The sequence below is a fragment of the Notamacropus eugenii genome, chromosome 4 (assembly GCF_028372415.1).
Source record: "Notamacropus eugenii isolate mMacEug1 chromosome 4, mMacEug1.pri_v2, whole genome shotgun sequence".
In the NCBI taxonomy this organism is placed as follows: Eukaryota; Metazoa; Chordata; class Mammalia; order Diprotodontia; family Macropodidae; genus Notamacropus; species Notamacropus eugenii.
In genome coordinates, this window is record NC_092875.1 from 3,549,026 (window position 1) to 3,575,621 (window position 26,596).

General features: G+C 44.3%; 1 protein-coding gene across 1 annotated transcript in view; it reads right to left on the reverse strand.

The window, feature by feature from the left end:
- LOC140502786 (uncharacterized) overlaps positions 1-17,823 on the reverse strand; it is a 38,617-nt gene extending 20,794 nt beyond the window's left edge. The window contains exons 1-5 of the mRNA XM_072606780.1: positions 17,685-17,823; positions 14,758-14,851; positions 10,108-10,234; positions 9,499-9,594; positions 7,088-7,252 (exon numbers count right to left, since the gene is read on the reverse strand). Coding sequence (XP_072462881.1) covers positions 7,088-7,252; positions 9,499-9,594; positions 10,108-10,234; positions 14,758-14,793 — 424 coding nt within the window. The 5' untranslated portion in view covers positions 14,794-14,851; positions 17,685-17,823. The remainder of the gene's footprint in view (positions 1-7,087; positions 7,253-9,498; positions 9,595-10,107; positions 10,235-14,757; positions 14,852-17,684) is intronic.
- Positions 17,824-26,596: the final 8,773 nt, after the last annotated feature.

The window sequence follows — 26,596 nt, forward strand, 5'->3', positions numbered from 1 at the left end:
CTAGATGGAAAGATAATATTTGTAACTCGTGAAACTTTTCTCAGTATTTGGGTAGTTGGAGGGATTATATACATATAGACAGAGGGCACAGCGTGAGTTGAATAAGAAGGGATCATAATCTAAAAATATAAAATTAAGAGGTGAGAGGAATATATTGGGAGGAGACAGGGAGAAATGGAATGGGGCAAATTATCTCTCAGAAAAGAGGCAAGAAAAAGCTTATGCAATGGAAGAGAAAAGGGAAGACATGTGAGGGGAAAAGTGAAGCTTACTCTCTTCACATTTGCCTTAAGGAGGGAATAACATGCTCACTCAATTTGGTATGAAAATCTGTCTTACACTATAGGAAAGTGTAAGGGGGAGGGGGCTAAGTGCAGTGGGGGGATGATAGAAGGGAGAGCAAATGGGAGAATGGAGCAATTAGAAGCAAACACTCTTGGGAAGGGACAAGGTGAAAAGAGAGAACAGAAGAAATGGGCAGAAGGACAGGATGGAGGGAAATGTGGTTAGTCTTTCACAACATGACTATTATGGAAGTCTTTTGCATAACTGCACATCTATAGCCCATATTGAATTGCTTGCCTTCTCAGCAGAGATGGGTGGGGAGGGAGGAAGGGAGAGAAGTTGGAACTCAAAGTCTTAGGAACAAATGTTGAGAATTGTTTTTGCATACAACTGGGAAATAAGAAATATAGGTAATGGGGTACAGAAATCTATCTTGCCCTACAAGAAAAGAGAGAAGATGGGGGTAAGGGAAGGGAGGGGTGTTAGAAGGGAGGGCAGATTGAGGGAAGGGGTAATCAGAATGCAAGGCGTTATGGGGAGGGGGGAGGGGAGAGATGGGGAGAAAATTTGGAACTGAAAATTTTGTGGAAATGAATGTTGAAAACTAAAAAATAAATAAATAAACATTAAAATTTAAAAAAAATAAAAAAGCAAGTTGGGGGAACTCAGATGGAAGGAAAGGCTGTTCATTTAGCTCAGCAATCGAAGCAGAAGGCTGGCCAAAGAAGTGAGTGTACCACCTTTGTACAGACACAGCCTAGTTACTACAGTGATGACTGACAGGAAAGTGCATGGAAAATGAAACAATGTTACAGAGGGAGACTTCTCAGGCAGAAGCAGTCCCATAGTATGGCAAAAATGAGAGAAGGTGGGGGAACACAGTGTGACAACTGAGGATTTTGCTCAGCAGGAGGTCACAGATATTTTGAGTCAGTTCACCCAAAGGATGGAAGAATTGTTACTATCTTGGATGGTCAGAATCAGTGATGTAGGGGCTGGAGGATCATCTATAGATGGTGTGGATTGCTTGAAATTTATAAGTATCAGTAAGAATCCTTTCGTATAGCAAGCTTTTACAGATTGCAACATACAAGAACGTAACAGTATGACTAATGTGTTAGCTTTGGCTGCAGATGAATGCACTAAACAGTATCCTACTGACTCTATGTGGCCTAATGGAGATGGACCCTGGTATTCACTTAAGGACTGTATAAGAAAGTTAAAGGAGGAGGTAATGAAGACTGCCATAGTGATCAGAAATGCAGATGCATAGTATGATACCCTCTTAGCAGTTTCCCATAGGAATACAACAGTGAAGACAGCTGCTCCTTACAAGCACCTAGTTTTGACTCTAATAATTGGGGAATAGAGAGCCCTCTTTTGGAGGTGCTGAACAAGATTTCACAGTTAAGTGACTTAGGGGGCTGCGGAAAAGATGAATTTCCTTGAGAGAGAAGAGTAAATAGCAAGTGAATTCAAAGTGAGAATAGATTGACAAGAAAAAAATTATTTATTGCTGTATTGAGAGTAGGGGTAGATTTGGGAAGCATAAATATATGCCAAAGAATGAATGTACCGAGAAGAGGGGCTTGATACTAGACAGAAGAGAGAAGTAAGAACTGCCCCTAGGGATCCGAGTTTGTCATACCTTCAGGGAGAATAGGAAATTGGTCAAGGCCCAGCTCAGATTACAGAAATACACAGATAGGATTACAGACCCCATATCAATTTGACCCTATATTAGAAAAATGGATCAAATACTGCAACTAGGGCATTAATAGATACTGGTGCAGAAGCCTCACTTATATACATAAACCCTGATAAGTTTAAACATTGAACTCCTATCACCATCACAGGACTGGGAGGGGCCAAAATATCAGCCAGACAAGTCAGACTAACAATGAAAATTGGACAATTACCTAAGAAAGAATATACCATGGTAACTGTACCCATTCCTGCATATATCATTGGAGTAGATCTATTAAAAGGTATGACTAAATCTACCTGAGGGGAGATACCAATTTGTGGTAAGGAAGATAGGAATTAATACAATTTTAGAGGGTAAAATAAAAATGGACTCAATCATTTTACCTGAACCTTCTGAAGTAATTAATTTAAAACAGTATCATGTGCCAGGTGGAGAAGATGAAATTACCAGTACTATAATGGAATATACTGAGGCAGTAGTGTTAGTCCCTACAACCACTTGATGGAATAATCCTGTCTGGCCAGTAAGAAAGTCAGATGGGACTTGGAGGATGACAGTGGATTACAGACAAATGAATAAGGTGACTCCTCCCTTCTATGCTGCTGTTCTAGATACCATTACCTTAATAGCAAGGACCCAGAAATATGATGGGACTTGGTACATAGCTACTGATTTAGCCAATGCTTTCTTTACTATTCCAACAGATAACAATGGGACCAATTTGCTTTCTCTTGGCAGGACCAACGATATACTTTTACATGCTATTTGTCACAGGATTGTGCCTGAACATTTGAATAATTTAGAATTACCTAGTGTACAGCATACCCACTACATACATGATACTATGATACAGGGAAAAAATGTAAAAGAAGTGGAGAATAATTTGATGCTTTTTAATTTAGCATATGAAAAGCAAAGGGCAAGAAATTACCCCTGCAAAGATTCAAGGGCCAGCTTAAATCATAAAATTTTGAGGTATACAAGGGAATCAGGGGCTGTGAGAGATTCTCCTGCACTCCTGACAAAAGATTCAGGATTTTCCTACCCCACCAGTAAGAAAGAGGCCCAAAAGTTTATAGGATTGTTTGGATACTGGCAACATCACAGACTGCATCGAGCACAAATTTTTAAACCCTTATAGAAAATTACTAGGAAAAAAATATGAATTTGACTGGGGACTTGAGCAGAGTAAAGCTTTTGAAGAAGCAAAGGTCTCTACATTTGACCCTAGATTTATGTGTCTATGCACATGGTGGAATTACAAATGACTCTACAGGACAAATATGCAAACTGAAGTTTATGGCAAAAACAACAAAGCCGAAATGTACCCTTAAGATTTTGGTCTAGGAAATTCCCTTCATCTGGAATTCAATATGCCCCTTTTGAAAAGCAGTTGCTAGCTGCATATTGGGCTTTGGTAGAGACAGAACTGACTTTGGGTCATGAAGGAATATTAAGGCTTGGAATCCCGATTATGACCTGGGTAATGAGTACCCCAGCTTCTCACAGAATTGAACAAGCTCAAGAGGCTAGCATAATTAAATGGAAAAGGTATATCCAAAATAGATCTAAAGCAGGCAAAAGTGAAGTTTCTGCTTTACATAAATCTATAGCAAATATGGATACTGAGGGAAATAATACACCCCCTAAACCAAAGCAACAGTTGATACAGTCCTTGGTAAAATGGAATGAAGGATGTGATGGATTAACCTAAGAGATATACATGGTTTACTGATGGGACAGCAAAACATTTGGGCCACAAAAGACATTGGAAAATGGTAGTCTATAACCCCTGTACTAGGCAGACTTTGGAAACTACTGGCATAGGTGGAAGTAGTCAATATGCTGAACTTATGGCAATTCATCAGGCTATCAAAACAGAACAAGGAGGACGGTGTGATATATTCACTGATTCTTGGGCAGTAGCTAATGGGTTAGCTACATAGATGCCCATGTGGAAAAATCAAAATTGGGAAATTCATGGCAAACAAGTCTGGGTCAAAGAATTATGCAAAGATATATGGGGCATGTCTTTGGCTACTAATTTATCAGTTTTTCATGTGGTTGCACACATGGCCCTTACCTCACCAGAACATGAGTACAATGCACATGCTGATCAATTAGCAAAGATTGCTACTCAACATATTATCCTTACTCTGACACCAACTGACAATCCGGTACTAGCAAAATGGGTCCATCTAACAGCCAGGCATTTACGGGTCCAGGCCACATACCAGTAGGCACAAGACAGAGGTATTAGTATTTCTCATTCATTGTTACAACAAGTAGCAGAGGAATGTTATATATGTCAATTGAAAAAGGAACGAACTGTTCTTCAGGTAGTAACTAGAGAGATAGCAAGGGGGAAAGTATCAGCCCAAATTTGACAAATAGATTATACTGGACCACTACCCAAGATAAATATACAAATTTATATGTACTTGTGTTGACATCTATTCAGGCATACTAGTGGCTTGTTCCTATAAGAATGTGACTCAGAAAAACACCTGTAAAACTCTAGATATCATAAGTCTATATTATGGAACCCCAATGCAGATCCAAAATGACAATGGGTCACATTTCAAAGGTAAGGAAATGAAGAGATATTGTGTATTAAACAGCATAGAATGGAAACATCATATTCCATATTATCCACAAGCATCTGGGTTAACTGAAAGAATGAATGGATTATTGAAAGAATAGTAAAGGAAGTTAAGTTCTAATAATTCTTATCAACATTGGAAAGATAATTTGTTCACTGCTTTAGCAGACCAATGGGAGGAAGGACATCTCTAGTCAGAATGATGATTCCAAGTCTGCAAAGTAGAAAACAACAAACACATAAGATCCCAAATATTGAGTACTGGACTGTTAGCCCAGATGTCTCAGCACTGTATCCAGAGACACTTGGTTCCACAGGATATGATTTACATTGTTTAGAGGACTCTGGGCTGGATAGAAAAGAAATAAAAAAAAATCTCTACTGGAATATGTATGAGAATCCCTAAAAATCATTTTGGACAGATATTACCTAAATCAGGATTAGCAGCTCAAGGAATACATGTATTGGCTGGAGTAACAGATTCTAATTATCAAGGAGAAATTGTTGTGACATTCCAAAATTTAGGTGAAGAACCCATACAGTTTTGTAAAAATAACAGAATAGTTCAAGTGATTATTATTCCTTGTGAAACAATACCCCTTGTGAAAACTGACCTCCTTCCAAAATAACTAGCAGAGGAACTGAAGAGTTGGGTTCTACTGACAGAATAAAATTGGGAACTGAAATATGGATAAAACGAAAGCCAGGCAATGTTCAAAAGACTGAAAAAATTATAGCACATGGGAAAGATAATACTGAAACTGTTCTTTATTCAGGAGAAGATGATTACCAAATTGTACCCTTAACTCATATATTCTACCGTGAATGAGGCTATGATAGTGAGTTCATGGATTCCAGAAGCACAGCTGACCCTACCTACCCTGCTTCTGCTTATTGTCTTCTTGGGGGTTTTTTGTTTCTTTTTGGTTTTTTGTCTGTTAAACTTGTTTGCTAGATTTGTTTTCTGCAGGCTCCACCTGCAGAGGCCTGATTACTTAAGCCAAATGTCACCCTCTGTCCATTACTGGGATATGTCATCCCTGGATCCAGTACTGACCAAGGTCTAGATGCCAGCTAAAGAACTGACTTCTTGAATGGGACCTCTTGGGGCAGGGACAGCTCTACATCCAATTTCAGCAGGAAGTAGCTATAGAAGAAGAGACCTTTGTCCCTTACCTCAAGATTTTGGGCCCCATTTGTTCAAGGGGGGAATGATAGGGTGCTTGTGCTCAAGTTTTACCCTAAGACACTGTTTTAGGTGCCTATTTTGGGTGATCCCTGTTATATTATTGTAAAGTTCTGTTGACACCAGTTGCCTAAGATATTGTTTTATATGCTTATATTCTGTTATCCCTGTTACAATCCTGTTGATACCAGTTACCCCACTGACCTATGTAATGAATATGAAAGATCTTGGGGCCAAATGTTTTTCTTCTCCCTTCTATATGGATATTTTCAATTCAGAACTATGCCAGCATATTCATAGTCACCCTTGATGCTATGAATATTGCCCTGGCAATACAAGCCTTCACCCAGGCAATCTGCCAGCCTGTTGGCACTGATCTCCTCCTCCCCGCTTCATCTCCCCATAAACAGTATCTGCCATTCCACTCTAAGATCTGGATTTCCAGGTTTTCCAGAATCTAGACACACAGTTCCTGGTAAAGTAAATTCACTCATCTTTAAAGCCAATCTTTGAAGCTAGGGCACAAACCAAATAATTAGTGACTGAATATATGCAAACCAGCCCATTTAGCAAAATATCTACCAAAGTCCCTTGCCCTGTGGAAGGGCTAATTCTTTTCCTTAAAAGCCACCGAAGCCATCCTTCAGATTTAACTGGCTCAGAAGATTACAGACTGGAGTCATGGACATCACTAGCTGCTCCTATCCCTCTCTGATACTTGGCTTGTATGACTATGAACAGATCGGAGACAGGAGAGCTATGTTCAACTGAAATCAATGTACACTGCCCCTGCTGCATAGTCCTACTGAATATCCTTTCCCTGCTATAGCTAAATAAATATCTTTTTAACTGCTGAATGATTTATAAATGTCTTATTTGTCTAACAGCATATTTAAAACTATGAAGGGACCAGCCTGTATCAGGCCCACCCCATGACTTATCTACTGGCTGACCTAAGACATCACAAATGTTTCAGTCTGATATCCCATCCAGTCATCCCCCCAGGCCACTGCACCAGCTGCTGGCTCACACACGTACCATTTTCTCTTGCCCCCTCACTTCCCACTGAAAAAGGGGCAAGGCATGGCAAAAAAGCCAGGCACCATGTGAAGTGCTGGGGATCCAAAAACAAGCCCTCAAGGAGGTTACATTGTCATGCTGGAAGAAAAGACATAAAAGGGAAGGAGGAGAGGTACCCTGCATGGGGTGCTGGTATTAGTATGGAAAGACAGAAACATGGCTAGGAGGGGAATGAAGGTTGGCTGGCCTGGGCCATTCCCTCAAATAGGCCCTGGGAAAGACTCACCAATGAGAGAAGGGGGCTGGCATGTTGGAGGCATGTTCCATTGTGAGAAGGTCAGAGGGGTAGATGGATCTTCCAACGTGAGGATGCCCTTGGCACTGAGGGAGATTTCTGGGAGAGACTGGAGCTGGGGTACGGTGCTGAAGTCCAGAAAATCAGAAGCACAGCCTGGAGGATTAATGAAGGTTGGCTAGCCTTGGATCTCTCTTCCAAGCTTAGGCTCCGAAAGGAACTCACCAATGGAAGGAGATTGGTATGGCAGAGGGATGTTCCACTGTGAGGAACCCACGGGGTGGATTGAGGTTTTAAGGTGAGGAGGTTTTCTATCTTCTTCCATCCTTCCACCCCTCCCCTTGCCCAAAAACAAAGCTCTCTTCCCTGCATACCACTTTCCTATATACGTTAGCTTTCACTATTAGAATGTAAGTATCTTAAAGGCAGAGATTGTCTAGTGAAAGACTAAAAAAGATACAATTTCTAGTTAAAAAATAAAAGGCTATTCCCCTCAACTCCCCCTTCACCACAGCAATCAGTAATTCTCAGTCAGGAACACATTCTCATAAAGCAATGGAAATTCCACTAAAACCTCCAGAGCATCAATTTTTTGACTCAGTATTTCATGCTTCAGAGAGTGAGGAAGCCAAGACCATAAGGATGGAAGGAAAGAAAACAAGCATTTATGAAGCACCTACGAGATGCCAGGCACTGTGCTATGTGCTTTATAAATACTATCATCTGATGCCCACAACCCCCGGGAGGGAGGTGCTATTATTATACCCATTTTACATATGATGAAACTGAGGCAGGCAGAAGTGAAGTGACTTGCCCATGGTCACAGAGCCAGGAAGTATGTGAGGCTGGATCTGAACTCAGGTCTTCCTGATTTTAGAGCCCTAGCTGTGAATAATTCCAGTGTCAGCTCCCTGGGCCCATCATATTATCTAGCCCCTTAAAGCAAAGCCATCCCAGTCCGGATCACACAGGCACCAGATAAAATTCCCCCATCTGCTTATGCATCCACCACGGCAACAGCCAGAGAGGCATCAGAGAAATGCCTAGGCAGAGCCTTTCCTGCCTCAGGAGGCCAGGAAGCCAACCCAGCAGACTCCTGGCCTCCTTAAAATAAAAATCAGGCTGCTCCTGCCTCAGCTGTCTACAAGAATTCTCATCATGTGCATCTTATTCTCATAAAACTAGGGCAAAGATGGGAAAGTAGACACATAAGTCAGAAGCTGATGTTTTGTTTGTTGCCATTACTGAAGTCCAAAGAATCAATCAAACATCCAGTAAGCCTGACTGTAACGTGCTGTAAGCAGCACTTGGGGGTACAAAGAAAAAGTGCCAATAACAGAAGAAAGGGCCCACAAGGTATACAATGCTCCCAGGAACACTCTGAGTCATAAGAAACTGGAGATAAAATTTGGTTGTTGTCCTTTGTCTTCAAAGAGGACCACAATGACCTCACCATGATAAAGTGAAGTTCCAGAGTGTCCGACTGGCTGATCAGACCAATATGAGCTCAGAATGCTCTACCCCAGGTTGGGCACAGATAGTCTGTGTGAATATTTGGGGTGGATATCCCAAATTTGCACATCCTACATTTACTTTGGCTGAACAAACTGTGATTCACAAAGAAACCTCCCAGTGATCTAGCACTTTACAGTTATACTGGGAGAGAGGAGCCATGTTAGCAAAGTGATCCTGGGTCACATGCAGGCAGGATTGGAACTTGGATCTTTCTGATTCCAAGTCCCCTAGGTACATCCAGCAATATTACTGAACCATAAGAACCAAAGAGGAGAAATTCAGCAAAATGTGCAGAGGATTAGATGAAATGAACCAGGGTGAAGAAAATGAATCCAAAAGAGAAATCAATACAGTAAGTACAAGTGCCCAGTGAACAGAGAGCTGGCCTTGGAGCCAGGAAGATCTAAGCTCAAATCCCACCCCAGACTCTCAGTTTCCTCATCTGTGAAATGGGGACAACAGCACCTGTCATGGGCTGTAATGCACGGTATCAATGTGAACTATTACTAAAATGTCTGGTTCCATGGTGGTGCTGGGGAAAGGGGAAAGGGAATCATGACCTAGGTATAAAAAGAAAAGGCATAAAACTTTTTAAAAAAAAAGGACAACGAAAGAATGGCTATGGGAGGCAGAGCCCCAGGGGGCTTGCAGAAGCTTAGGTCAGCTCCCAGACGCCTGTCTGCTCTCTTGAGGCCCCTCCTCTTCTGCTGCTGGGGGAGTGCAGGAGGAAGGAGAGGTCAGCACTTTCTAATGGAGGGAAAGTTGGGACTGAAGGCCCCTGAAAGCCAAACAGTGTGGTGTCTTGTCCCCAGGCCTGGGTAGCTTCAATGACCACGGAGGCCATGGTTTGGCAGCAATGAGGGCGGTGCCAGGCTGGGCTTGCTCACCTGCAAAGTTGTTTCTTGGGCTTTCTCCTTCTGGAATCCAAGGGGCTTCTCCTTGCTCCAACTGGTGGATGACATCAGGTTTGGACACCGTCAATCCTGTTGAATGAATATGGGACAGAGAACCAGCAAAGAGCTGAGAATTCAATCCAAGGCCCTGCACCTATGAGGATTGGGGGGATGTGACAAAGTTTCACAGAAGCTCAACAGATCTCTGAAGGACACTCTGTAGGGGCCTGCTAGCAAGTATTAAAGAAGAGGCTGGGGACCAGATTTGGGCCTAGAAAGAGAGTCTGTTTATTTAACAGACACACTCCCTGCTGAGAGGGTGGGAATCATTCATGCATTTCGGATTCTGTACTGGGACTCTTGGGGAGAATTCCTCAGGGAACATCGTATAGAAGAGCTCAAACCTCTAGGGCAGAATCAATTTGTTTGGTTCTAGATGTTTAAAGCAAAATTTTTTGTCAGCAAACAGGTAACATGTATCCTATGTCTCAACTATAAAAGGAGGAGCAATCTCTGGTTTTTGTGTACAAAGTAATAACTGCTTAATACTTGACTGTTAAATAAAGACCCTCAGCTGAATCCTGGGGGCAGCCCCCTCCTCACCCAGGCACACCAGGTTCCTGAAGTTCTCCAGCATCACTTCTCGATACAGCTCCTTCTGGAAGGGGTCCAAATGCCCCCACTCTTCCAGTGTGAAGTCCACGGCCACATCCCTGAAGGTCACAGACCCCTAAAACAACAAAGGCATCTGAGCTGACCCTGGGACCATCCCTCAAGAAGACCTAGTGGGAGGCACGGTGCGGGGAAGAAGAGTACAGATGAGTTGGTTCCTAGGACTCCTCACAGGCATGCAATGCCTACAATGGGACTGAGGCTGGGCCAGACTCTGAACCATCAAACCAAACAATAAGAAGCGATGAGAGTCATGTTTCAATGAACAACAGTCCATGAAGTAGCGAAGCCACTGTTCATCCATCACGTTACAGAAGAAATCCCCTGCTTTCTGCAATCAGTAAGGCTACAGGAACTGGGTCAGAAACCCAGGTTTCCTGTTTCCACAATACCAACTCTCTCTCACTTCATTAACTCCACGCCCACCGTCTACATCATCATCTCACAAAGATGGAGCCTGCACATCACCGTTCAATGCCCAGTTTGCATATTAGAGAATATCGACAGCCATCACATAATGAAAATGAAGAATCCAAGAGGACACAGAGCACAAAAATAAAAAATGGGAAAATCTCATTGAAGCAGTGGCCTCCCTGAGAAGCATGGCAGCTTGGGCAGATCTTCAAAATTGCAAAAACGGAATAAAAAGCAGAGGAAACTTTTTAAATGGCAGAATCAGATGATGGTTTCAGATCTCTATAAAATAAAGCAACAGAACTGAAAGACAAGGGTCAACCAGGCAATCTGAGAAATACTAAGGTCTAAATCTGAATCACATAATCCAGGTAATAATATAGAAGAAAACTGCCCAGAAATAATGGAAATAGAAGGTGGAGCGCAAACAGAATTCACAGAACTAAGACAAATCCTGAGTTTGACTAACCCACAAATGCAGTCATCAAGTTTCAAAGCTTAAAGGTCAAGGACCAAAGACACCAATTTGAATTTCTCAAGAATATCCAAGGAGGACAAGGAGATTAAAAAAAAAAAAACCAAACAACTACAATCAGATATACTGAAAAGCAAGGGAAAATGGCCTCCATTACCAAATAATCTATCCTGCAGGGTGGGTATATTTCACCAAAGGAAATTTTTCTTTTCAATTAGGTCACAAATTTAATTCCTTGCTAGTAGCTCCAGAACTGGGCAGGTCTGGATATTCCAAGTGACAAATTATATGTCACAGAAGCAATTTAATCTAGTATTGCCTTAAAGTAATGAATTGAGTATGACTATAGGTTAACATTATGCAGGGAAATAACAAGTCTATGGCTGCTTTTAAGACACAGGGTCACTAAAGAAATAGGTTATTCTGTTTTTCCAGTACTACTCAATTTGGCAGAAACAATTTGGCAGAAATGAAAACTTTTATATCAGTTATCTAACATAATATATAGTATGAAAATGAACAAATGGATGAATGATAAATGTTTTAAAAATTATACTATAAAAATATTATAAAATATGAGAGAAATCTACAACTGTGAATAGGGAAAGAATTCATTTATGGACAAAGGTGAGAGAAAATTATATAAGAGATAATTTTCTTCATATGAAATTAAAGGGCATTTGTACAAAAAAAAAATCACAGCAGCTACAACAGGAAAAAAAAACTATGAATTGGAGAAAAATTTCTTTTTCTAAAAGCTCTGATAAAAGTCTAATATCCAAAAGAGAAAGGGCATTACCATGAATATATTAGACTAAGTCATTCTCATCAGACAAGCTGTGGAAGTATATGAAGAAACAGACAAATTATCAACAATTATTCCAAGTCACTACCAGGAAAAATGAAAATTAAAACACCTTTGAGTTATCATTTCAAATCCAAACAAAGAGAATAAGGAAATACTGGAGGGGCCTATAGGCAGATTGTTGGATCTAATCATTACTGGCAAAGTTGTGAACTGGGCCAACCGTCCCTGAAGATCACCGAACTATGCAAGAAATGTAACCAAAGTGTTCCCACTCTTTGATCTAGGACCCTCAATTCCAAGCTTATATCTCAAAGTGGTCAATTACAGAGAAACAAGTACAGTTCAAACTGTTCTCTGAGTTAGGCCTCTACTTCTCTCCCTCAGGGTACCTTGAAGGCTGCAGCCAGTCTCTTCTCTAATGAAATTGGCTCAGCCCCCACCAGCTGTTCCTTCTCCCCACTTCAGTGACTACCACCTCAGTTCCATTTACCCACTTTACAACAATTAGTTTTTACAGAAGAATATTTACTTCAAAGACAAGGCTGGAACAAGCATTCTCCCCAAACATCTCAGGAGCATACTCTCCCCTATTCCACCGTAGTCTCTTGGGAAAGTCTCAGGCTTGGCACAATCTCTACAAAGCATTGCCCCCACCAGACTCATGTCCAGATGAGGCATGATTGCTAGATGAGATCTCTTTTCAGCTACCATTAGGTTGGTCCCGAAGGTCCCTCCTTGCTACTTGGGACAATGATGATGGGCTGGTTGAAAAACCCAGCATATACTCTAACACCCAGATTCTTAGACTCCTGGACCTGATTTTTCAAAATGCACAAGTTTGAACTTTCCAGCTAAATCTCCTTCAAACCAAATAGAAAAGAAAAACAGCAAGGGCAAAGTACCAAGGACTATTTGCACAAGGTCTTATGTTGGCCTTGAAGGGGAAAGAGTTCAAGTTACAATACTGTCTCTCACTGGATGTTGTCAATGAAGGAGTGAAACCAAGAGAAGGCAACCAGAGAGAATAACAAGGTTCTAGTCAGTGCTTTCTGAAAGTACCCTGAGCTCTAGTTCTGCAACTGCAGCCAAGCAAGGAGGCTCAGTCACTTGATGAGAAGATCAGAATCAGACATAGACCAAGCACTCAACAAAAATTCTCCCCAAAACAGGCTCCCAGCCTCTTTCCCATGAGGAGGCACTGTCAGAGTCACTTAGCACATGTGCCAGTCTCCATTACAGTAGAAAGAAAGCTCCCATATATAACCAAATAGTCTTAACAGCACTGTTCCTATTAGCAAGAGGATGGAAACAAATTACATGCCCAGTTATTGGGAAGATTCATATAGAATATCCCTGTGCCATAAGGAATTATGAATATAATGAATTTGGAGAAATAGAGGAAGACTCATATGAACTGGTGCAGACAAAAGCAAGAAGCAAATGAGCAGAGACAACACTCAAAGGCACCGAAATCTTAGGTACAAGTACAACACAGATCCCAGATAACTGAGGCTAAAACACACATCCCTCTTTTCCAGTAACAAACAGTAAATCACAAAAAGGGAAAGTTGAAATCATGGTAATACAGAGTTTTGCTTAGTTGTTTTTATTTTTTTAGCAAAGTAACATGGGGGTCAAAGAACTATCGTATCAAAATAAAATGTCTGAAAATAAACAAAACAATAACAAAGGCTGGGAACTTCAGGAAGGGATAACTTTAAAGGGGAAACAAAAAGAATGAGATCATCTGGAACATGAAGGGAAAGTTAAGGGAGAAGGGTTGGTAAAAAAAAGCATTTCTTGAAATCAGTAAAAGGATTTTGGGGTTGAAGGGCATGAAATATGAGACCTTTCTCACATAATTCCAAATTGTTTGACCCAATGGTAAAAAAAAAAAAAAAAAAAGCCCCCAGTCTTCTTGAGGCCCTTCTAACACTGACAGTTCTGGTTTTTGTCAATTTTTCAATCCCCATGGTTTGTTTTAACTTTTCTTACTGTTAGTGATATGCAGCAATCTTCAAGATACCACAGGCAATATTAAGGGATAAAAATAGGTAAAATATCTTACGATTAAAGGCCTTGTAGATAATAAAATGCTATTAGGTAAATGACTACGGGATGCCAAAAGTGACTCATTTGTTAAAGGAGAAAGTAGCAAAGGAAAAATGGTATAGCTAAGAAGACACTAAAGTTAGACAAACTTAATTTTCTACTCTCAGAGTCTGACATGACCAATGGAAAGATGAAAGGCCATCATAGATTAATTAATGCTGAAAAAACTAGACTGGCTAGCCCCAGGGAGATTTCTAAATGGGAATCTTGAAGAATATACGACATTATTGCTGTTCAATTGTTTCAGGTGTGGCAGACTCTTCATGACTCCATCTGGGGTTTTCCTGGCAAAGACACTGGAGTGCTTTGCCATTTCCTCCCCCAGCTCCTTTGACAGATGAGCCAATGAGGCAAATAGTAGTTATGTGACTTGCCCAAGCGCACAGAGCTAGTAAGTGTCTGAAGCTAGATCTGAACTCAGATCAGAAGGAAATTGCCAAGAAAACCCCAAATGGGGTAACAGAGTAGGATATGAACGAAACAACAACTTTCTCATCCCAAGCCTAGTGCTCTATCCATTGAGTCACCGAGCTGCCTCCTCAATGACCCTCTCAGACGCCAATGAATGTCATGTAACAAGAAACAAATACTAGATCACGAAGAACTTAAAACAATGTAGACTGGCAGGAACCGAGAACAACCAGTAAAGGAAATGTGATGCAATAGAACATGGAGATTAAACTATGACATCTGAAGTAATGAGTGGCTCAGCTACCTAATTATAATCACACGACCACATGTTAAAGTCTCTGAGGAAAGAGCACCCCCTTACCTGGTGGGTCTGAGCTGTCAGGTAGACAGGGGCCATTCCTTTTACTTTAAAGTAGTTACTTCCTGGGGAAGGGCTTCGTGGTCAGAGGGCAGAGCTGGGGAAAAAACGGAGCTATTAGAGAGAAACCCACCTTCCTCTGTACCCCCCCAGACCCAGGCACTTGAAATCCACTCACACGCTTGCAAGGTCAGAAGGTCATAAAGAGCACATTCTCAACTCAGTTCAATTAAAAAAATATTAAGTGCCTACTATATACAAGGAGCTGGGTAGTCAGAGACAAAAGAGAAAGTCCTTCAGGGAGCTGAGAGTCCAGGGCTGGGACTGCTAGCATTGATAGCAACCAGAACAGAAGCAGGCAGTCCATCCTCTCCCACCCACCCAGAAAAATCCCTAAATTAGCATCAGACCAAATAGTGCTCATGAAAGCCAAGGAGAAACTATAACTGCTAACTTCTTCCTTGCTAGATCTGCACAAACTATCAGCCAGAATCCCATGGGCAACAGGAAAGGGGTTACTAGCACAGACTAGCACCTCCTGGAGGTGGTGCCATGGTCAGAGCAGCTGCGCTTTAGGAAGATCACTTTGAGAACTGGGTGAAGGATGGACTGGCAGGGAGAAGATCAAGCAGCAGGCGTAAGATGGGAGAGTCTGTATGGGGGGGTCAGAGAGGAATATGGGGGACATACAAGAGACACTACCAACAGGCAAGAGGTTGGATGAGGGGAGTGAGAATAAGTGACCAGTCACTCAAAAGCCATTGACTAAGCACCTACTACGTACCAGGCACTGTGCTGGAGGCGACAGGGCAATGAAATACCAAAGCTCTGTACTTCAAAGATCCAGGGAGACCTAAAGGCTCTCAGTGCTCTTTGTATGGACTCAGGACAGCAGAACCCAAGATAGCCCCGTCAGCAGCAAGGTGGGCTGACCAATCCACCCAAAAACACAGCAGAATGAGCCTGGTCCTGGCAACAGTAAACACTTAAATGCTTGTTGACTGAACCAAAACTGGAGATAAGAGTAAACATGTTACAGGGGGAACAAAACACTGACAGAAATAAGAAAAGATAAGGTAATATGTGGGAGAGGTCAGTAACAAGGCTAGCACTGGGAAACCTTTCAGGAGGGGTTGGCACCAGAGCTGAGTCATGAGGGAAGATAAAGCATGTAAAAGCTTCAAAGGAGAGAATGAGCTTCAAAGCTGATGGGGATAGCTAACACTCCGAACGGCGGTCAGAATCTACAGGGATTTTGACAGATAGAGCCCTGGGTTGAATCTAGTAAAATGATATTCAATAGGGACAAATGTAAAGTCTTAGACTCCCAAAATAACAATTGCTGGCGTTTAAGTTGTACTGTAAGGTCTGCAAAGTGCTCATTTAATCCTCCCATTTAATCCTGCTGTGAGGCAGGTGCTATTATGACTCCAACTGTACAGATGATGAAACTAAAGCTGCAAATGGCTAGAGCACTTGCTCAGAGTCACACAGCTCACATCTCTGGGGCAGGATTCAAATTTGGGCTTTCGTGCCACCGTCCATGATGCCACCTAGCTGCCTAAGCTGGGGGAGGCATAAGTAGACAGAAGTTACTCTGAAAAAGATCTGGAGGTTTCAGGGGACTGCAAGCTCAATGAATCAGCAGGGTGATGTGGAAGCCAAAGATACCAATCTGTTCTTGGGTAGCAGTAAAAGTGGCAGGGCTCGAATGGGGGTGGAGGTGGCAGCGATAGCTCCTCTGCCCCTGTCAGATCTCATCTGGAGAATCCTGTTTAATTCTGGGCACCACAGTTTAAAAAAGATATCGATAAGCTACAGTGTCCAGGGGTGGACAGGCAGGGAAGCAAAGGGTCCAAGTATCGGAAAGGTGGTCATTTGGTACAGAAGTGAGGATTGGGTTTGGCCCCAGCTACGGTCCACTGATGCCTGAGGCCAGGAAAGCTTCCTGACAGTTACAGGGGACAAAAAGCAAAGGAAGTTGCCTTAAGAGGTGGAAGATTTCTTGTCCTTAGAGTTGACCCTTGCCAGGTGTGTCAGACTGAGCTGGCATCAATGCTCACTGAGCACCTTCCAACTCAAAGTCTGTGAAAGCAGAAAACCCCCTGGCACGTCGAAGGGGCCGGACGTGTTGGGTATTTTCTACACCCACTGCCCCGACGCTGCAAAGAGCTGGAAAGCTGGCACATTTTTCATTTCCTCTCCAGGCGGTCTGGGCATGACCACACAGCACTGCTTCTTTTCTTTTTAAATTGGCATTGTGGGCATTACGCGGATTGTACTTACTCTATACACTGATACTTGGGTGCCCTGTCGCCCCCCAGGGGGCGGAAGCTTCATTTCCGGGCGGAGGCTCAATTGTTTTTTGCCCTGGCATCCCTGGGCACTAATGACTGGCAGATTATCTCTGAGCTCAGCATGCCCGGAGCCTGGTCACATGACGGGGGCGGGGCAGGGGCCGAGCCCAGCTCACCCAAGCCTGGGCACACTGGTGCCCGAGGCCTGGCGCACACCCAGCCTGCCCGGGGTCTGCCCTGCGCGGCCCCTCCGAGGCCTCCCTCTCGGGCTCTGGGCCGCACACCTTCGGCCCCGGGGCTCCGACCGGAGGGGGCAGCCATAACCCCTGCTCGGCCCGGCCCGGCCTCCGAGGCCCGGGGGGACCAGCCCGGACAAGGTCGGGCCCCCGGGGGCGGGACCAAGGGCAGCCCCGCTAAGCCGATGAAAGGCCCAGAAAGAGCGCGAGCTGCGGGCGGAGCGCATGCGTGCGGGAACGGGAGGCTGGGGACGGGAGCGGCGGCGCCGCTGATTGGATAACTGCGCCATTCCCCTCCCCCACCTGGATGACCAATGGGCTCCGAAACCAGGTGATGGGCGCCCCGCCCCTCCCGCCCCCCGCCCGGCCCCCCAGCCCAGCCTCGGGCCCTACTCACCCCAGCCTGGAGCGGACGCGGGGCTGGAGCCCCGGCGGTGGCGGCAGCGGAGGACGGAGCGGAGCCGAGACGGTCGCGAGCGTCCCCAGGAGTTCTGGAGCCCAGAACGGCGGGGCCGGGACTAACGGGGCTGACGGCGGCGCCGCCGAGGATGGGGACCTAGCGGAAGTGACGTCAGCGACTCTGCCTCACTCTCCTTCTGGCCCTGCCCCATCATGGCTTCTGGACCAATCTGGGGCGAGTCTTTCCACCGCCCCCCTCTCGTCCCGGTTTCCTTGGTAACCGCTGACCGAATAATTAACGCCTTCTGGGAAATGTAGTGTGCGGGCCGGAGGCGCCGTGTGCACATGCGCAGCAGAATGCAGCTGAGGAACAGTGGCTGGGAGCCTGGGAGGAGGCTCTGGATGAGGGCGGGGAGAGGGGGGAGGGAGGGAGGGAGGGTCCCGCGTGCCCCTGCCCTCCGCCCGGCAGGCCCTTCTCCCTCCTGGACGTGCCCCTTGGTTCTCCCAGCTCGCTTCCCTGCGTCCTGGGGGTCTGCATCTGTGCGGGCGGAGCTGGGAGACCCCAAGGCTGCCATGGCCCCCAATCTCCTGGGGTGGGGGACCCGTCCTAGGCATGGTCAGGCCCGGGGGAAGCCCGGCCAGGAACAGCGGACTCTCGGGACGGCCCCCCAACCCCCGGCGAAGTCCGGTCCGAGGCGGCCTCCTGACATTTACAGAGCGCCTGCTGTGTGCGGGGCCGGTGAGGCAGACGGAGGTGGGGTGACTGGCCATGCTGCCCCCCCCTTCATCGGGGCGCCTCTTTTGTAACGGGGGCGTCCAGCAGGTCCAAGGGAGGGATGCCGCGGCGGGGGAATCCCGGGGAGCGGACGCAGCCCGACAGGGGCCGAGAAAGTCTGCCTCCGCACGTGCGGCGCTCGCAGTAACTGCCGCCCTGCCGGGCTCACCACTCTGCCCGTAGGGCTGCAGCGGACCGCAGTGGAAGCCCGTCAGGGCGGGCCTGCGCCTCCTCCCTCCTCCCCCTGGGCAGATCGGACACGCGCGCACGCACACGCACGCGCACGCACACGCACACGTACACACAGCACACACGCGCACACACACGCACACACTCACACAGACACACGCACACACGCACGCGCACGCACACGCACGCACACGTACACACAGCACACACGCGCACACACCCACGCACACACGCACACAGACACATGCACGCATACACGCACACACAGACACATATGCACACACACGCACACACACGCACACACACGCGCACGCACACACACGCGCACGCACACACACGCACACACACAGCACACACACGCACACACACACGCACACACACAGACACACACACCCACGCACAGACACACACCACACACACGCACACACGCACGCGCACACAGACACACACGCACACACACATGCACACACGCACACGCACACAGGCACACGCACACAGACACGTGCACACACACGCAGATGCACACACAGACACATGCACGCATACACGCGCACGCGTACATGCACACACGCACAGACACACACACTCACACAGACACACCCACACACACTCACACAGACACACCCACACACATGCACACAGACACACACCACACACACCCATGCACACACGCACACACGCGCGCACATACACACGCACACACAGACACATACGCACACACACACACCACATGCACACACACAGACACACACACCACACACGCATGCACACGCACATGCACACAGACACACACACGCACACGCACACACTGTCACTCTCGCACCGTCTCTCTGCCTCTGTCTCAGCGTGGAACCCACTCTCCTAAGTTCCTCAGGGTTCCCACCAGGGCCAGATCTACAGGACTTTTCTCAGTCCTTGCTCTCTTCAGCCTGGCACTGACCAAACCATCTGCACTGTCCATCTGCCCCAGGTCTTCTTCTCTTTTGTACTCTGCCACCTGACCAGGAGTGGCCCTGATGCAGTCTAAGGGGTTTAGGGACCTGCCCAAGGATGGAAGTACAAGAGGGTCGTTTGGAAGGAATTCACGGACTCCAACATGATTTAAGTCAAGGTGGCCAAGGTTTATTGTAATGCCAATGTGGTGGGCAGAGCTCCTTAGAGAACTTGCAGCTTAACAGGAATGATGCTAAAGCTTATATAGGAGAAGAAGAGGAGTATCTGACAGGGACGCTAATTAGCTGATAACCTACAACCTTAGTCACAGGCATCAGTCACTACTGAAAACCTGGGAAAGGGCTTTCTTAGGGCTGTATATGGGGTCTGTTACATCTGTAGCAAGATTGCTTTGAGAGCTGATGTCTATAGCTTGACCTCTGGATTGAACAGGATAACTGTGGGAATCAATACAAGATAATTCTGTGGTCGTGAGATAGTCTGGTTTTTATAAGAGAATTTCTTCAGAGGTCAGCTTGTTCTTGTGAGGGGGAAAGATAATTTGTTTTACTGGGGCCCACTCATGAGTAATTGTGGGGAAAGGTAGTTTGTCTTACTGGGATCGACTCAGGATTTCATATTTCAGGTGCATGTTATTCTCTAGTTAAATTCCTAACCCAGTCAGAATGGTTTTAAACTGCTTAATCAGTCCCTCCGCTTAAAGTTAGGGGCCAGTCTGGAAAGAGATTCTGTCTCTGAGAGGGGCTGGACCAAGTGACAGAATGAAAGACTTATTTGGCAGGGTAGGGCTAGGGTTTTGCTCCTCAAGCAAAGGCTGGAAGACCACTCTTGGACAAGGTTGTGATGGGGATTCTCCTTAGGTTTAGGTTGTCTGAGATCGCTCCCAACTCTGAAATGCTGCAAAACACTTGTTCCTGAGTCAAGATCAGTTCACCGTGGACAGCATTCCTATGTTAGGGGATGTGAGGGGAACAGCTGCTTAGTTAAGGTGTATGTCCTTGCCATCCCCTGGAATACACCTAGAATGGCTGAGCCTTGAACTGCCACCCCATGCCTCAGTGAGCGCATGAAGTTTCCAGTCTTTTCCTGGTTCTCTTGAGTCCATACCTAAAGTCTAGGGCAATGGGATAGTTCTAAAAAGAACTCAGATTTTCCTGAATTATGTGTCCCTGCCTATGTAGGGAGGACACCGCTTAGTCTTAGACAAGCCAGGCCACAGCAGACAATCAGCATTTATTAACACATGCAGTGTGTCAAAGACAAAAGGGAAGGCCCTGCTCTCATGAATCTCACAGTTTAATGGCAGAGACAATACGCAGACAACTACATAAAAACCAGCCAAATAGAGGATGAACTGGAAATAAACAGTGGGCGTGGTGCTGGAATTAAGAGAGACTGGAAAAGGCATCCTATAGAAGGTAAGATTTTAACTGCAACCTGAAGGAAGCCAAGGAAACCTCTTTTCTAGAACCAAGACCTTTTGGTAATGAGAATGGGGTTGTTTTGTAAAGTTCAGCTTACTGAAGTCATTGCATGGGGGCAGCTAGGTGGTGCCATGGATAGAGTGCCAGGCTTGGATCAGCAATATTCAAGTTCAAATGCAGCCTCAGACACTTGCTAGCCATGACACAACCAACAACGTCATGTGAAGCATGCTTGGGGGCTAACTCCTTGGTCCTGCCTCACTCCACAGGAGCATGCCCACGTTTCTCTGAATTCCTCATGTTTGTCACTTCTTAAGGCCATGAGATTCGATTGTATTGAAACGCTCTACAATTGGTCCAACTTTTCCCCAACCGATGGGCCCCTAGGTTGTTTCTAGAGGGTTATTTTGCTACCAGAAAGAGGGCTGCACATAAATATTTTGTTACCTCAGGACTTTTCTTTCTTCTCCTGACCTCCTTGGGATATATGCGTATATGCATGTGTGTGAGCATGCGTATAAACACACACACACATATATAATGCACATATGTAGATGTATGTATATATGTAGTATATGTGTATATTTACTTTCTACTTATACCTTTGTGCCAAAGTAATTTCTGGAGGGGAGGGGCAGAGGACACCCCAAGCTTACAGATAAAAATATCCCATGTGGAAAAAAATGTCAAGCAAAAATAACCCAAAGTATGATTTCCCCTAAAAATGTAAGCAACCGTAGGGCCTGGGTCCCTCGCAGGAGAGGGTTTCATTCTAGCCATCCATGACTTCCACTTTTTGCCTTTTGGTAAGTAAAACAATGTTAATGATTGTAAGGTGTTACACATCAAGGGTTTGCTTTTGTGTCACATTCATTTCCAAATATATCCTTGTGCCTTCCCCTTTCCTGGTTACAAAGGGAAGAGAAAACTAAGAGAAAGCAATACTTAGACCAGGGGTGGGAGGCCACAAGTTGCCCTCTAAGACCTCGTGTGACCCTTTGACTGAATCTAAACTTCACAGAACAAATCCTTTTATTAAGGGGAGGATTATTTTATTTAGGGTTGTTCTGTGAAGTTTAGATTCAGTCAAAGGGTCACACTTGAGGACCTAAAAGGCCACTTGTGGCCACAAGGCCTCAGGTGCCCCACTGACTTAGACTATCTGACAGCATGTAGCATTCCAATATCCTGAGGTCGCTCTTCCACAACAGGAGGCAGAGCATTTGACCACACCTTGTCCAAGTCATTGGGCATTCTAATGACCAAATAACAGTTCATTTTGATTCTATTTGGCTTCCCAGGGACATGCTTGTAGAATCACAGAAGGAGCTGAAGACTTTTGGCTCACCTCCTCATTAATATGTCCGTCCCACCCCCACTCCACATTGATTGTTCACTAATCAGGGTTGATCTCTGCCTCTCAGGGCACCCCTTTTCCAAAAGTATTTAAGCATTCCATGATCTCCATGGTCTTTGTCTTTGGTTACCAAGAGACACCACTGACCATCAATTTATTGATTATTTGCTAGCCTAATTAATACACTGATTATTAATTGCCCAGAAACTCTGTCTCTTGGGTTTTTCATTTGTCTTAGAAGGTGATGCTGAGTCCTGAAGGAAACCAGGGATTCCTAGAGCTGGAGGTGAGGAGAGCATTTCAGCTGTGGGGGAAACAGTCAGTACAGAGGTAGAGATGGGAGATAGGGTGTTATATGTGAGGAACAAGGAAGGCAATGTGGCTGAACTGGAGAGGACATGAAAAGGGGGAATACCTTTGGTAAGGCTGGAAAAGTAGAGGGGGTGCTATTAATGCCAAAGTGAATTTACATTTTATCCAGAACTTACAAGTGTTCACTAGAACTTCCTGAGGTAGAGTAGGAGACTGGGTAGAAAGGAAGTCAGGGGAATAGGATAGGAGACGTTGCAATAGTCTGGGTCAGAGGGGAAGAAGGTTGTATGAGTGGAGAAGAGGTGAAAAGACAAGATTTGGCAAATATCCGCACTGAGGGTGAGGAGCCAATGATTAAACCTGGGGAATTGTGAGGAAGGTGGTGCCCTGGACAGTCACTGGGTGAAAGGGTTGGATTGTGGGGAAAAAATAATCAGTGAACTGTGTTTTGGACATGCTGAGTTTCTGATCTAGTTTAGAATGCTCCATAAATAGTTGGTGATGCAGGATTCAGGTAAAATAGGGCTGAACTCTAGGAGATGATGCTACCAAGCGAGACACTACAGAGAGAAGGTCCCAGTCCTCTCCTCCTCATGTCTTCCTCTGAGCTTCTTCCAAGTTTTGGTTGAAGTCCACCCTTTTGCCAGAAGCCTTTCCCAGAGCCCCTAAATCTTAGTGCCTTCCCTCTGAGATTACTCCAATTCATCCTGTATATATTTTGCATGTACATAGTTGTTAACATATGGTCTGCCCCGTTAGACTACAAGCTCTTTGAGATTAGGAGCTGTCTTTTGCCTTTCTTTTTATTCCCAGTGCTTCACATAGTGACCAGCACTTAGTAGGTGTTCATTGACTGACCCACAGGTAGTGGGTATGATGTGGATGAAGGCCCCACGTCAGAGACCGAGGAGTGGTTGGGCAGGTATGACGAGAGCCAGGAATGAGCGGTATCACAAAAGAGAGGAGATGGCCTCCAGGAGCAAAACTTGGTCAATAGTATCAAACGCTACAGAGAAGCCAAGAAGATGAGGCTTAGAAAACACCTGTCACACACGGCGCTGAGGAGATGTGCGATCCGAGCCAATGCTCTAAATCTCTGCCTTATTTGTAACAGCTTCTGCTCTAACAGGGTGTCTTTATCCCATTGTCCTTGGGTTTTACTGGACTCTAGGCTACTATGTTGGGTTGCTTATGGGTCTTGGTTGTCCAATTCACTCCACTGATTAACTTCTCTATTTTAAAGCAGTACCAGAGTTTTTGATGATTACTTTTTTCTGTGAGATTTTGAAATCTGGTGCAGCCAGGCCCCCTTCAGAACTACTTTCCCCCCATTATTTCCCTTGAGATGCTTGACTTTTTCTTCAAGATGAATTTTATTATTCGGTCCACTTCTATAAAGAAGTCATTTGGTATATTGATCGGCATGGGACTAAAGCTGTAAATTAATTTGTGTAGTATTGTTATGTTTTTATTATATGAGCAGGACTCAACCGCGAGCAATTAAGATCTCTGCAATTATCCATCTTCTTTTGTTTCTGACGTATTTTGTAGTTTTAGAAATAGGATTTCTGAGTATGTCTTGGCAGGAAGAATTCCAGCTGTCATATACATTCAGTAGTAATTTTGAATGCAACTTCATATTTTCTTATGAAGAGCTCACTTGACAACTTTGAAAGACTTAAGAAACAGGAACAATCTAAAGACCAGTCAAGATTCCAGAGGTCCAATGCTGCCTGACAAAGAGGTGATGAACACAAAGTGCAAAAGGAACTAGACATTTCTGGACATAGCAAATCTGGGAACTTGTTTTGCTTGACTACACACGTTTATTACCTAATTCTGTTTTTGTTTGTTTGTTTGATGGAGGTGAGGTGGGAAGAGGGAGAATATCTGGTCAGTCATTTAGACAGTACTGCCCATCTCGTCCAAAAAAAAGGAAAGAGAAAAAGGTCAATGTTAAATACACAGAAGAGAAGAAGGTCAAAAGGGAACACTAACAAGGGCAGCTTGAAAGTTCTATGTTGGATTTCGTACTTAAAAGGAAAAACAAGCAGCACAGAATCAAGATTGGCTATTTCACATCCTTTTCAATTCTGTTTTGATAAGGAGATGCTCATGTTGTTTGCTGCTAGTTAAATTCAAAATTTAACATTTTTTTGAGCTCACTAACTTGAGAGTAAGCAGTTTCAGATTAGTGATAAAATCAGGGCCCATAGTGCAAAGATTTGGAAAGAAGAAGGATGCAGAAGCAACAAGCGAGGACAGGGGCACCTAGGTGGCACTGCAGTGGGTAGTGGATAGGCCTTGGAGTCAGGAGGACCTGAGGTCAAATCTGGCCAGACATTTGACAGTTACTAGCTGTGTGACCCTGAGCAAGTCACTTATTCCTGATTGCCTTGCCAACCTCCCCCCCCCCCAAAAAAAAATTGAGGACAGTTCTTTTCTGGGAGTCTGACTGAGAAAGGGATGAAGGGGGAAGGAGAAAAATAGGGAATAAACCATTATTTTGTAGAGCTAGAAAAAACAACAAAATTCATCTGGGAGAACAAAAGGTCCAGAATATCCAGGGAACTAATGAAAATAAATGCAAGGGAAGGTGACCTAGCTATACCAGATCTTAAATTGCATTATAAAGCAGCAATCATTGAAACTACTTTGTACTGGCTAAGCAATAGAGTGGTGGATTAATAGAATAGGTTAGGTACACAAGACACAATAGTCAATGAATACAGTAATCTACACTTTGATAAACCCAAAGACTCCATCTTCTGGGATAAGAACTCACTATTTAACAAAAATTTCTGGGAAAACTAGAAAATAGTATGGCAGAAACTAGGCACAGACCAACATCTTACAACTTATACCAAGATAAAGTCAAAATGAGTACATGATTTAGATATAAATACTGATACTATAAGCAAACTAGGAGAGCAAAGAATAGTTTAGCTGTCATATCCATGGAGAAGGGAAGAATTTATGACCATACAAGAGAAAGAGAACGTTATGAAATGCAAAATGTATGATTTTGATTACCTTAAATTGAAAAGTTTTTGGATAAACAAAGCCAATGCAACCAAGATTAAAAGGGAAGTAACTAGGGAACAATTTTTACAGCTAATGTCTCTGATAAAGGCCTCATTTCTAAAATACATAGACAACTGAGTTGAATTGATAAGAATACAAGTCATTCCCCAATTGATAAATCATCAAAGGATATGGACAGGCAATTTTCAGAGGAAGAAATTTAAGCTATCTATAGTCATATGAGAAAATGCTCTAAATCACTATTGATTAGAGAAATGCGAATTCAAGCAACTCTTAGATACCATATCACACCTATCAGATTGGCTAACATGATAAAACAGAAAAATGATAAATATTGGAGATGTGGGGAAAATGGAAAACTAACGTGTTGTTAGTGGAGTTGGAAATTGATCCAACCATTCTTTAGAGCAATTTGGAACTATGCCCAAAGGGATATAAGAATGTGCATACCCTTTGACCCAGCAATACCACCTTGAGGTTTGTATCCCAAAGAGATCATAAAAACAGAAAAAAGATCCACATGTACAAAAATATGTATAGCAGCTCTTTTTGTGGTGACCAAGAATTGGAAATTGAGGGGATGTCCATGAAATGGGGAATGACTGAACAAGTTGTGGTATGTGAATATCATGGAATACTATTGTTCCACAAGAAATCATGAGCAAGTGGATTTCGGAAAACCTAGAAAAACTTATATGAACTGAAGCTGAGTGAAGTGAGCAGAACTAGGAGAGCATTGTACACAGTAACAGCCACAGTATGCAATGATTGATTTTGATAGACTTAGCTCTTCTCAGTAATGCAAGAAACTAAGACAACTCCAAAAGACTCACAATGAAAAATGCTGTCCACAC